The sequence below is a fragment of the Dromiciops gliroides genome, chromosome 2 (genome assembly GCF_019393635.1).
Source record: "Dromiciops gliroides isolate mDroGli1 chromosome 2, mDroGli1.pri, whole genome shotgun sequence".
Taxonomy (NCBI): Eukaryota; Metazoa; Chordata; class Mammalia; order Microbiotheria; family Microbiotheriidae; genus Dromiciops; species Dromiciops gliroides.
Window position 1 is genome coordinate 377,670,952 of NC_057862.1, and position 12,385 is coordinate 377,683,336.

The 12,385-nt window shown below is 39.0% G+C and overlaps 1 protein-coding gene across 1 annotated transcript in view; it reads left to right on the forward strand.

Annotated features, from left to right (window-relative positions):
- PAPPA (pappalysin 1) overlaps positions 1 to 12,385 on the forward strand; it is a 290,144-nt gene that overhangs the window by 197,406 nt on the left and 80,353 nt on the right. Inside the window, 7 exon segments of the mRNA XM_043980172.1 lie at positions 2,829 to 2,924; positions 2,926 to 2,943; positions 3,226 to 3,240; positions 3,242 to 3,362; positions 5,248 to 5,384; positions 5,386 to 5,406; positions 5,408 to 5,463. Coding sequence (XP_043836107.1) covers positions 2,829 to 2,924; positions 2,926 to 2,943; positions 3,226 to 3,240; positions 3,242 to 3,362; positions 5,248 to 5,384; positions 5,386 to 5,406; positions 5,408 to 5,463 — 464 coding nt within the window.

The window sequence follows — 12,385 nt, forward strand, 5'->3', positions numbered from 1 at the left end:
AAACAACTACTCTCTGTGGGAGTTCACATACAGCAATATATACTTGAAGGATACTTGGTAGTAAAATGGACTACTGTACACACCAGTAACCAATAAGCATTTAATGTGTAAGGAAAGCTTTAATATTAGAAGGGCTAAACTACAGCAAATCTTTACCATCTGTAGACTCAATTTCCTCAGCTGTAAAGTAGGTATAATAATAGTAATAATACCTTTCAGAATCACTGTGAGCATCAAAGAGATTTTCAACATGCTTAGCATAGTGCCTGGAAAATTGTAGGTACTTAATAAATGCTTATTCACTTTCCATTCTAGCAGTTTCAGTGAACCTTTGAGAAAAGATACATTGGGAACTACTGTGTGTGTGTGTGTGGGGGGGTTTATTGGGGGGGCACACACAAGCGCGTGTGTATGTATTTTTCTCTCCAATCTCATATTTATCATGTATCACTAAATCATATAACAGTGGTGCTAGAAGGAACTTTAGAGATCAATGAGTCCACAGTCCCTGTTTCTGATGTGAGGAAACTGAAGCCCAGAGAGGTTCTATGATTTGCCTAACATCACATAATTAATAAGTGACAAAGTCAGGATATGAATCTAGATCTTCTAACTCTTAAGTTCAGCATTGTTTACAGGGTTCTAGACCTCCATCCAATAGCTGATATCCTTGAAATGATTTAATGAATCCATTTAAAATGGATATTTCCAATGTTTTTTGTACTTACAGCTTTGTATTTGTTGTTGTTCAGTCCTTTTGGCCACTTCTGACCCTTCGTGACCCCTTTTGGGGGTTTTCTTGGCAGAGATACATGGAGTGATTTGCATTTCCTTACTCCAGGTCCATTTTATAGATAGGGAAACTGAGGCAAAGAGGGTTAAGTGACTTGTCCAGGGTCACACAGCTAGTAAGTGTCTGAGGCCAGATTTGGACTTAGGTCTTCTGACTCCAGGCCTGACATTCTATCATTGGACCACCCCAATCTGCCCTTGAACTTCAGCAACATTTTTGGTTTTGTAGTAATACTTTAAAATCCATTTACATTGCTCAAAACTATTGGACATAATTCTATCATTTTTAATCTCTACTTTTATTACTACAGTAATTAATGCTATAGTAATGACACATTGCCAATGCAAAGCAGTGGTTTTATCCCAAATTTAATGGCTTATTATATTGCCTTATTTACAAATGCATTGTTAGTATTTAAACAATGCAAATGAAGAGAGATCAAGGTAAAAGCTGACATTTTTTGCTTGGCTTATGGAAGCAGGGAAAGGATGAGTGATCAAAGCAGGAACTTCTGAAAACATGATTGACTTTGTACAGCAGTTAGACTTTCACTAGGAATTGTGGGAAATTGGAATATATTTATGTTTTCTGTGGGTGGAGACACAAGTGACCATTATTCTGAATAAATAATATGAAATTGGGCATGAATTTAAATCTGTAAGTGAAGCACTTGCAAGTTAAAGGCTTGTGGATGTTCCCAGAGGATGAGCGCCATTTCTTTTTTATCTTTGGTTTCTAAGGATCCATCACAGTACCTGGAACACCTGAGCTTATGAAGTGTCATCAATAATTAAGTGGTTGTTGGTTATTAATTAAATGCTTGTCAGTTGATTGATTATAAGGCACAGGACTGTCAAGAACAAGAGAGCTTTTGCCAAATACAAAAGATCTAAGGCTCTTTCAGGATTTTAATAGAATTTATTTAAGGTGTATAAATGTGTGAATATATATGTATGTAAGGCATACATATGTCTACAAATACATGATGAAACCCTCATTACTTCAAGGATATACAATTTTTTCATGTAGATCCTCACTCCACTTGATAACAGAACTCCAATATGCCTTAGATAACCACTGTCATGAAGTACTATGGCCAAAAATATCTGTCATCTAATGGAAAACCTTTTAGTCATGAACCTCTCTATTACTATGAGATGATGATGATGACAACTACCCGTACCACCAGCAGCAATACCATCACCACCCCCGATGCTACCTGATACTGCTGCTGTCACCATTGCTGCCCCACACACTGTCTCTACCACCATCACTACATCCTTCCACCAGGCTAGAAAAGTTGAAAGTGTGACATCATCTGAGAGAAACCAGCCTGGCTGAGCTTACATAGCTTCATCGTCGGATGGTTATGGGGTAATGAATTTCATAGCCATAGCAGTCATGTTAAGACCTCCTTCTAAGGCATGGAGGGTTTGGAATTGTGTCAGTAGAGGAAAATAGCCAAAAACACAAAATAACAGATCTTTGATATGTTGAAATGTGTGTGTATGTGTGTGTGTGTGTCTACTAGTATATGTGTTGACACACTATATAGCATATTCTAAAAGTCTGCTTAAAATGGCATCAAAATTTTTGGGACAGCCTTATACATATATTGTAAAAATTAATTATATGTCCATTCATACCTTTTCTTTTCATTGTTATTTAAAGTTTTATTATAATTTTTTTAATCTGCCTTGGATAATGGTAAGAGATTGTTTAACCCATTCAGAAAGAAATTTAGCATTTTCAAAAACCCTAACCAGTCTCAAAATGAACCCTTTGATTACTGACCAATCCAAATAAACAACTACAATAAAAATTACTACATCTCTGGTTCCTCTGGGCATTGCTCTGAGCTGGAAGAAGTGTTGATACAACAACTGAGGGTTAAGCTATATATGTATTCCTTCACACAGTTTCATTCATGCACATATATGTGCCATGCATATATACCTTTTTTCCTTTTGTGGCTTATGGAGCATACAGAAATATACATATGATTTATTTCCAAAAACATCTTTTCTTTTTCTAGGTGTGTCGAACCAAGTGGTGGACTTGAGTGAAGAGGTTGTCCCAACATGCATGGTATCCTTGCACAATCAATTACCAATATTCTATATGGTCCCAGGACCACTTTCTGGCTCAGGGTAAGAGACTGGGATCAAAATTCTTTAAAACTATCAACATGTTTCTAGTGGGTCATCTGACCTCCATATTCTTATATACTGATCTACCAGTTACATTAAGGGTATCCATGTAAGAGGAGATACTGCACCCATGTGAATATGAGGCTTCTTTGAAACTTTTGAAGATGAAACATTTTCTAATCCTGTCCAGCCCTTTTTCGCTTTCTGTTTCTCCCTCCCCACCTAATCCCTCCCCTTAAAGTCTTGGCAAACAACTTTAATATCATTCATCTTCTCTCATAGGCTTACTTTTCCCAGGCCAATGGTAGCAGCAGCAGTTATTGTTCATCTGGTGACTGATGGGACAAATTATTTGGACCAGAAACAGGAAACAATCAGTGTTCAGCTGTTTGACACGAAAGAACAAATTCATGATCTGGGTATGATATACACATACAAACACAAACATATGTGTAGATACATACATAAATGTATGTGTGTATGGATACAGATACATAGACATATACAACTATAGAAAAACTTAATTTTCTTTGTAGAATTCACTTTAACTATTGTATATATGTGTGCATAATTAAATTCATATTAATTAATAATAGAACCAGAAAGGAATCTTAGAGATTATCTAGTCCATTTCCCATTTTTAAAAAAGAAGAACCTGAGGTCCAGAGAGGAGAAATATCTTGGTTGACCCAAATAGCTAGTTCATGGCTGAGTCAAGACCTAGAGCTCATTTCTTCTAACTCCCCAGTCCAAGATTTTCCTCCATATCACACAGGCTCTGTAAACCTACTTGGGGATAGCAACTTTGTCCTTCTCTCTTTCCAATATACCACCTTAGGGCATTTATGCATCAGGTGCTGAATCAATAGGAATGATTGACCAGAATCATCATAGAGAAAGCAATGATAAAAATAGAAGAGTAGATGAAATTTCCTATCCTACGGCACACACAGATTGAGACACACATATCATCTCTTTGATTGTCCCTAGTTGGCTACCTTTGGGAAGACTTGCTATAGTTCCTGAGAAGCTGTACTTCTCTACCAAGGGGCCCAATTAGGCCTAGTGTTGACTGCAAGGCCCCTTGAGTATTTGCCTAGCCGGAGGTGAATTGATATCACCACCCTGTTGGCCTTACACTGCCCCACCCCCCACCTTCCAACCTCTCCTCAGCCTCTAGCCTTTCTGGCAAGCTCAGTAGAGAGGTAATCAGGGGATTGGGGAAATGGATGACTTTCAGCCTTGCAATTCCAAAGTGTTTGGAATTCCAGGCAGACGCTGCTCTGGCAGCCCCTGCTTCAAAGCGGGAACCGGCATCATTCCACAGAGAGCTCATTTCAAAAGGCCTGTGGGAGGGAGGCAGACAAGGAGGTCGTTTCAGGGTCAGGTAGAAGCCAAATAAGAAGGGAGGAATTTTGCCCCCTAAATGGTAAGAGAGAAAATAATAAATAGAAAAGAGAAAGAAAACTACCATGTGCCTGTCAATTCATAGGGATCTCTATCTTGGTGGGGGGAAGTACATTTTTTTTTTATGTTGTTGTCCTTTGGTTCTAGGCAAAGATGTCTGGAACATTAGTTGTCTTTGATGCAGCTAAACCTGTGAATGGGATCTCTGTTATAGTTGTCGAGTATCTTGTTTGGTTGATGAGTTCAGTCTTTTTCATTGAGGCCTCAAAAAGTGCTGCCTGCTCATGTGTCCCCCTTCCATGCTTCCCCCCATCACACTCTGATCACCAGGGTTTGCTGTGGCAAACACAATGGTAGTTTAGGTCACATAACCAGGTTGATTGGGAAGGGGAGAAAGTGAAACATGTAAACAAGGCCAGGGTAACAAAGCCCTTTATCTTATTTGAGTATGGGTGGAAAAGAATCGGACCATATGATGAATGGTATTAGGAGGGCATGAACGCAAAGCAAAGGAGGTGAAGGAGAACTAAATGACTGTGGTGAATACTGATGGTGTGGTATGGGTAGGAGAAGAGAAGCTGGATGTAGGTGAGTAAAGGGTAGGAGGAAAGAGAAAGCCATGAGACTAGGGAGTGAGAATGGAAGGAAATTGGAGAAGTGTTTTGTTTTTTTAAATGCACAAAAACCTCAGACCAAAACAACAGCCCCCCAAAAAACAAAAAAACACTTTTCAATCAAATTTGAAATCCCTATCAACTGCACAATGGGGCTTTTGTGTAATGACATTAAAAGGGTCTGGATGCTTTGGAAAGGGCCTTTGGGAAGTGTGTGAAAACATTGACTAATGATTGTCCTCCCTCCATCTCTCTGTTCACCACCCACCCCCACCCCCCACAGGTGTCCATGTTCTAAGCTGCAGGAGCAACCCCCTGATTATCCCAGTGATCCATGACCTCAGCCACCCCTTCTACCACAGCCACGCTGTCCTTGTAAGTTTCAGCTCACCACTGGTTGCCATCTCTGGGGTGGCCCTCGCGTTCCTTCTACAACTTTGACCCCAATCACCATCAGCAGCTGTGAGAGAGGGGAGACCTACAGCCCGGCTGAGCAGAGGTAAAGCTCTCAATTCAGTTTTCCCCCCACTCCCCTCTCAATTTCTCCCCCCTCCCTAACAAATGGTTTTCCTCCCCACTCTGGTTTGTAACCTCTAAAGGTCAGACCAGGAAATGAATGGAAGGACAGGAACCTAAGTGGTCTTTTATACACGCTGGGGGCAATTCCCAATATTCCCATTGCTTAACAGAGCTAGGTCACTATATTGATTTCTTCTTCTCTTTACTCTCTCTAAACTTGTAATTGTCACAAAGTAGGGATGCTCATCATTTAATCCCAAGTGAACACATACATCCTCTGGAAATGAGAAAACCAAGTGGTGGGGATAACCCATGATAAATTTCAACATTCAACCATGTCTTGACCTCAGAGTCTTCTGCCTTTTAGTAATGGACAGAATAACTTCACCTTCGCTATTCAAGGGGTCTGAAAGTGTGTGACCCCTCAAAAAGCCTCCTTATTATCTGTGGGATAGTCTCTATGAATATTCATATTTCAGATATAACCAGTTATTTACTTTTGCTTTGTGCACCCAGTCATTGCATTTGAATCTTTCATTTAATTTCAATTTTTAAAGCACCTCTTACTGTTGTTTGCTGTTCAGGTTTTTTTTTTTTTTTTCAGTTGTGTCCTATTCTTCGTGACACCCCATTCAAGATTTTCTTGGTAGAGATACTAGAGTGGTTTACCATTTCCTTCTTCAGCTCATTGCACAGATGAAGAAACCTAAAGCAAATAGTGTTAAGTGCTCAGGTTCACACAGCTAGTAAATATCTGAGGTCACATTTGAACTCAGGATGATGAGTCTTCCTGACTCCAGGTCCAATACTCTATTCACTGTACATCTAACCACCCCTATAACTTTCTAGTAGGCACTTAATGCTTGTAGGTCATTTGATTGATTGATTGATTGAATGATTTTAGTCTAATCCAAAGTGACCTATTGATAGTGCTTACATGTGTTTTGCACTTTGCCCTTCCAACTCTCCCACCTCCATAGTTTAACTAACATTTTCTCATTTCATTCCAGCTACAATCTTTGTTAGGCTGACCTGGATTCCTGTTCAATCTCTGCCTCTAAACTTACTATGTGACCCATAGCAATTCACTCCATCTCTTTTGGCTCTACTTTCCTACATTTTTTTTTAAGAGGACTAAGTCAGTTTTCAACATTTTTCATTATGGTTCCTTAGATTCCTTTAAATTCCAGCAATCTCTAGTTGATATTCTGTTTGTGTTCTATATTCTAACAGTTTATATTCTAAGATGCCTTCCAATAACAGACACTACAACTACTGCCTAGAATGATAAATACAAAAGTTTTGTGGGTAAAGGACCATTTGGGCTTCATTACAAGATTATGCTATAGTGCGCTCAATACACTGGGGAACTTTTATGAATGTCTGTTGAATCACTTACTAAAGGAAAGAAAGCAGTGCTACATGAAATGGTTCTGAGGTTGTGAGATGATTATTTGATCTCAGCGATTGCTTGCCCTATAAGAAGGCTTGGTCTCAATTCCTTTTGTCACCTGACTGTTAGAGGCTAGAATAATTTTATCAAGGAACCCAGCTGCCACCATGTAGGACAAAAAAAGTTGGCTGGCCAATACACACTGCTCTAATCTATCTATTATCTCATCTATCTATCTAATCTATCATATCTATCTGTTCTGTCTGTCTATCTGTCTATCATTCATTTACCCCATCTAGTCATTTCATTCATTTGTTCAATTTATTTATTTATTTATTTATTTTGGGTGAGGCAATTGGGGTTAAGTGACTTGCCCAGGGTTCACAGCTACTAAGTGTCAAATACCTGAGGCCAGCTTTGAACTCAGATCCTCCTGAATCTAGGAATGGTGCATTATCCACTGTGCTACCTAGCTGCCCCCTACAAACTGTTTTTGTTTGTTTGTTTGTTTGTTTGTTTTTGTTTTGTTTTTGCAGGCAATGGGGTTAAGTGACTGCCCAGGGTCACACAGCTAGTAAGTGTCAAGTGTCTGAGGCCGGATTTGAACTCAGGTACTCTTGAATCCAGGGCCAGTGCTTTAACCGCTGCACCATCTAGCTGCCCCCTACAAATTGTTTTTTAATCCATTGTTTCCAATATGTGTTGTATTAAGTCTGTTGCATCATTTTAAGGCCCCTTTAAATATTGTTATGTTCTAATTTTTTGATCCAGTAGGCTTTTTTTTTTAAAATCCAGAAATAGCTGTATCATATGAAAGGATAGCAATAAAACCTGGACTTCATTGTTATAAGGAACTCCAAGGGGAAGAAATCTCCCCTAATGAGGGCAAGTTGGGGCCTTCTCTGCAACATAATCTCAGAGAGTTGCCTGGAGCACGAGGAATGCAGTCTACTTGCCCAGGGTCCCAACCAGTATGTTTCAGAATTGTGATGAACTCAATCTTATTGTGTCCAAGGCCACTCCTGTATCCATTGTGTCATGTTGCCTCTAATAAATTATTATGCGTAGGCAAATTTTCAAGAAAAGGGAGAAAAAAGTTAAGTGACATGACATCCATAGCACCTTTTTTTCCTAAGGTTGTTTTCAAAACTTCTTAGCAATCTTCACCTAATTATCAGCAATGCATCAATCAACAAATATTGATTAATATAATTTATATATGAGGCAATACAGCTTGGAAAAGGATCTCACGGGGACATTGCTCCTTCTATACACGAAGCATCCTTGAGCATCACTGTAGTCCTGCAGCTGCTCATGGAGCATACAAAAACTATTTACCAGAGCAGATAAGATTGAGGTTTGGGATAGGCAGGGAAAACACTGGAAAGGCTAAGGAATATCTCTATGAATGAACAATAGCAATCAGAACAGCAATGAGATGAATGCTGCGAGTGTGAAGACTGATATTTCTTCCAACCTGGAATGGATAGTTCCTAAAAAAAACCCAACAAAACCCATCTAGGGAACCAGTTACTAGTGTGTGTTTATGGAAGGAGTGGGTGGACAGTGGTGTCTGAGTTTTCAGGTCTTTTTCGTTTTATTTGTAGAAGAGGTTGGGGGGGGCAGTGGTGCAAAAGAGACAGGGTGTTGGGGTGGGAGGTGGAGGAGGAAGAGGAATATCTCTATAACTAAATTAATCCAGTCAGTGTGTTCTGACCTAGAATCAAGGCCTCTGATCACTTTGTGTAATAAACTGTATAAACTTAGAGGCCCAAAAAAAGGAAGATCAAGTTTCAAATGAGAGGTCCAGTTGTGAAAGTCTAGTCAAATCCCAGTGCACAAATTAGAGAGAGACAGACAGAGAAAGAGACACAGAGACACACAAAGAGAGAGACAGAGAGAGAACCTGAAGGAAGAAGGTTTTGAGAGGCCAATAAGAAGAGAAAGGCTGAGATTGGGGGCTGTGTGTGTAAGTAGGGTGAACAGACATGAGTGTATATGTGCCTTGTTCTTGTTATTCTCCCCCCTTCCTTCACTCATCCACTTTTAAGCAGGAATCAAATAGTTTGTTATGAATGTGAAGTACTGGGTATTTAGAAAATCTTTTTTTTTTTTCTCAGACAATTTTTTTTTTCTCTCATTCCTTCTTCGTAAAACATTCAGACTCTGAAGCCTGGCTTGAGCAGGGCTTTATAACAGAGGAAACTAACCTTTGGAAACTCCACCAGCTTTTGAGGCTTTTGTTCCTGAAACCTATTTCCACCACTGAGTTTTGATTCTTCAAGCTTGAGTCCATTTCCTGGGCTGTTCACAAGCTTTCAGGGACTGGGGCAGCATGCCTGCATGCTGTCCATGACAGGGACACAGGGTGACCTTGTACTGTTTATAAAACTTAGGATTTACTTCCAACAAAGGAAGACCTCAGGCCCTTTGCCAAAATGAATTGCTTACACTCCCTCCCAAGTGTGAGGAGAGTAAAAGGCTTACTCTCTCAGGTGGGAGGGAGATAAAATGGCCCCCAGGAGACAGCAGATTATGATGATGAGTTCTACTCGTGATTTCCCTGAGTTATTATGGACTTGTCCACCTTTGTAATTTTATTAGTTATTGCCTCTACACAGAATTCTCTTCTCACCTTCTTTATCTACTTTGAAATCTTCTCCTTCTTATATGGCAGAATATAGGAATGTGCTCATTTAATGGAATAAATGAATGAGATCAGTAGCCAAGCCTCTTCCCCCTCCATGCTCCACCTCAGACTTATTATTCTCCCTTCCTTCAAAAGTTTCCATGAAGGTTCCCCTCACTTCGATCCACTTTCTGTTTCCTTCTCCATACCCCCTTCAACCCCACAATTTCTTATGCTATTTTTTTCTACTCTACGTTTCTTGGAATTAGTGAAAATGTATACTTCAAATGAGATATGTACAAACTATATTCATTCTTTAAGAAATGACAGTAATGCCAGGTGTGATATTGTACATGCCTATAATTCTTGCTGCTGGAGAGGCTGAGACTGATAGATCATTTGAGTTGGAATTGTAGTGGGACTTGAAGTAGATTGAATGTCTATATTAAACTCAGGCACCAATATAATAGCCCCTAGGAATTGGGAGACCACAAGACTGCTTAAGGAGGGGGGCACCAGCTCAGGTTAAAAAACAGCAGGTCAAAAGTTTCCATTCCAAGTATTGATGGGATCTGGTCCATGAGTGGCCATTGGACTTGCAGTGAGAGTTAATTAGGGAGACTCAGCAACCCGCAAAAAACCAAAACAAAACAAAAAACTTACCAACAAACAACAAATAATAATACAGAAACTTACTTCAATAGCCTCTAGAGCTAGAAGAGATCCTTGAGGTAATCTGGTCCAACCCTCTCATTTTACAAATTATAAAAGAACAACAAAAACTGAGACCCAGAGAGAGGAAACTGCCTTGCCCAATATCACACACAGAGTCATTGTCAGAGGCAGGGTCAAACCAAGTTTGACCACCAATGCAGTGTTCTTTCTGCTGCAAACTAATTTCAGAACAAAATGGTGTATTAAAGTACCTAGAAAGGTGTCATGCACTCAGTGGCTATATAAAAAGGGAAAACTTTGAGCAGAGTTCCAAGTGTCCTCCACTCTAAAATACTAGATTACAATGTGTGTATCACTAAGATGATTTTTAGTATTTAAGTTTTCCAAAATCTGTAGGACAGGTTGCTCTAATGGAAAAAAGATGTTAGTAGTCAGTCGTGTCCTGCTCTTACTCTCTTTCCTCCAGTCATGGACCTCACTCTTTGAAATGTGTGAGATGGATTAGATATCAGTAAGGTACCTTCCTTAAATAACAATTCAAGATTCTTTGTTTATGTATCTAAAAGAAGTGAGAGTGTTCGGTAGTTATTGGCTCCTCTCCTATTAAAGCCACATCAGAGGAAAGTTTTAGAGAGGTCAAGGCTGAGGCTGAATATCTCCAATTCAGAGGTGCCTCTTGGATCCTGATTCCAGGTAAACATGATTTTGCTTTTTGCTTCTCAGTAATCAAGGCCCCTGAAGAGAATAAAAATTTAGTTTTCATTTATGGAAACAAGGCAATGAGGTGAGAAGGAGCAGAAACTTGGAAATAAATCTCACAAGGGGGAATCAATAAGTAATAGCCTGGAAAGCATTACTATTTTATTATTTGAAGAAGATTTTTTTTTTCTGTGATAGAAACTATTACAATTTTAGTGGGAGGGAGGAGGATAGAGTATCTAAGGTCCCTTTTTCACCAAAATGTATGGTCCTTTGAGTAGATGCTCAGAGTCCTGTAACTATTGTTATGGAACTATGTGACAGTGCATTGGTTAGATTAGGCAGCTTCAACTTTGAGACATGGGGTGAGGGGGATATGTGTGTGTGATGTACTATATGTGTATGCCGCACACATACATACACATATTTACAATGTAAGTACATAGCACATGGTATAATGTTCTAGATGCATATGATATGCACTTGTGCATAATGGGACTGAATCAATGCAGCCTATGCAGTAAATCATGCACATGTGTCCATTAATAGCTATATATACATTATTCACACATGAATAATTGGCAGTTTTTCTCATGTTTCAGTATTCTATTATTTTTGTTTGATCTCCTACCCACTCTATTCTATGTGCGAATATAAGTATATGTGATAAATAAGCATTACAGACACAATTTTCCCTGCATTTTTAATTGATTATTTCATGTTTATTTTGTTCCATTGTTTTCAGTCATGTCCGACTCTTTGTGACACCCTTTCGTGTTTTCCTGGCAAAGGTAGTGAAGTGGTTTGCCCAAGAATTTAAGTAACATATCCAGAGGTTATATCAGAGCTGCCCATTGAACCCAGTTCATATTTTTAATTCTTGTTAATTCTGTTTCATGAGCTGATTCTTAGATTCCATTAACAATGGTAAAAGCCTAACATCCTTCTAATATTGAGGTGATTTTTATCTCATTCCTGTAAATTTTCAGGTCATCCTCCTATCTATATAGAATAACCATTGTTTTTTCATTTGTGGTTGAGCATTTGTGTAGATAGATAGATATATAGATATAGATACACACATATGTATGTATATATTTCCGTCCTGAATGATCTGAATATTTTATAATCATACCCATATGGTATTACACTACCCCCCCCCCACTACTACAATGACAATTGACTAGTACTAGTACTACCACCACTACCATTACCACTACTTTCCAAGGGTATAATTGTAGAAAAGGGACCACTATACAAATTCAACAATGACTCAGTAGCAGATCTGGAAGTCCAAAACCTTGCCAGCCCCTTGAATCCTGGCCACACATTCTCTTAGCTAGATAATGCCCGTTGTAATCCTTTGTTTTAAATGGTTTAAGTATATTTGGATTGACAACGGGAGGGTTGTTTCTGATCAAATAAATATTTCACTCAAAATCTTGGCTTAAGTTGGAATGTAAACACATTTTAAAACTAACACCAAAAATTGACTAGTTCTTCATT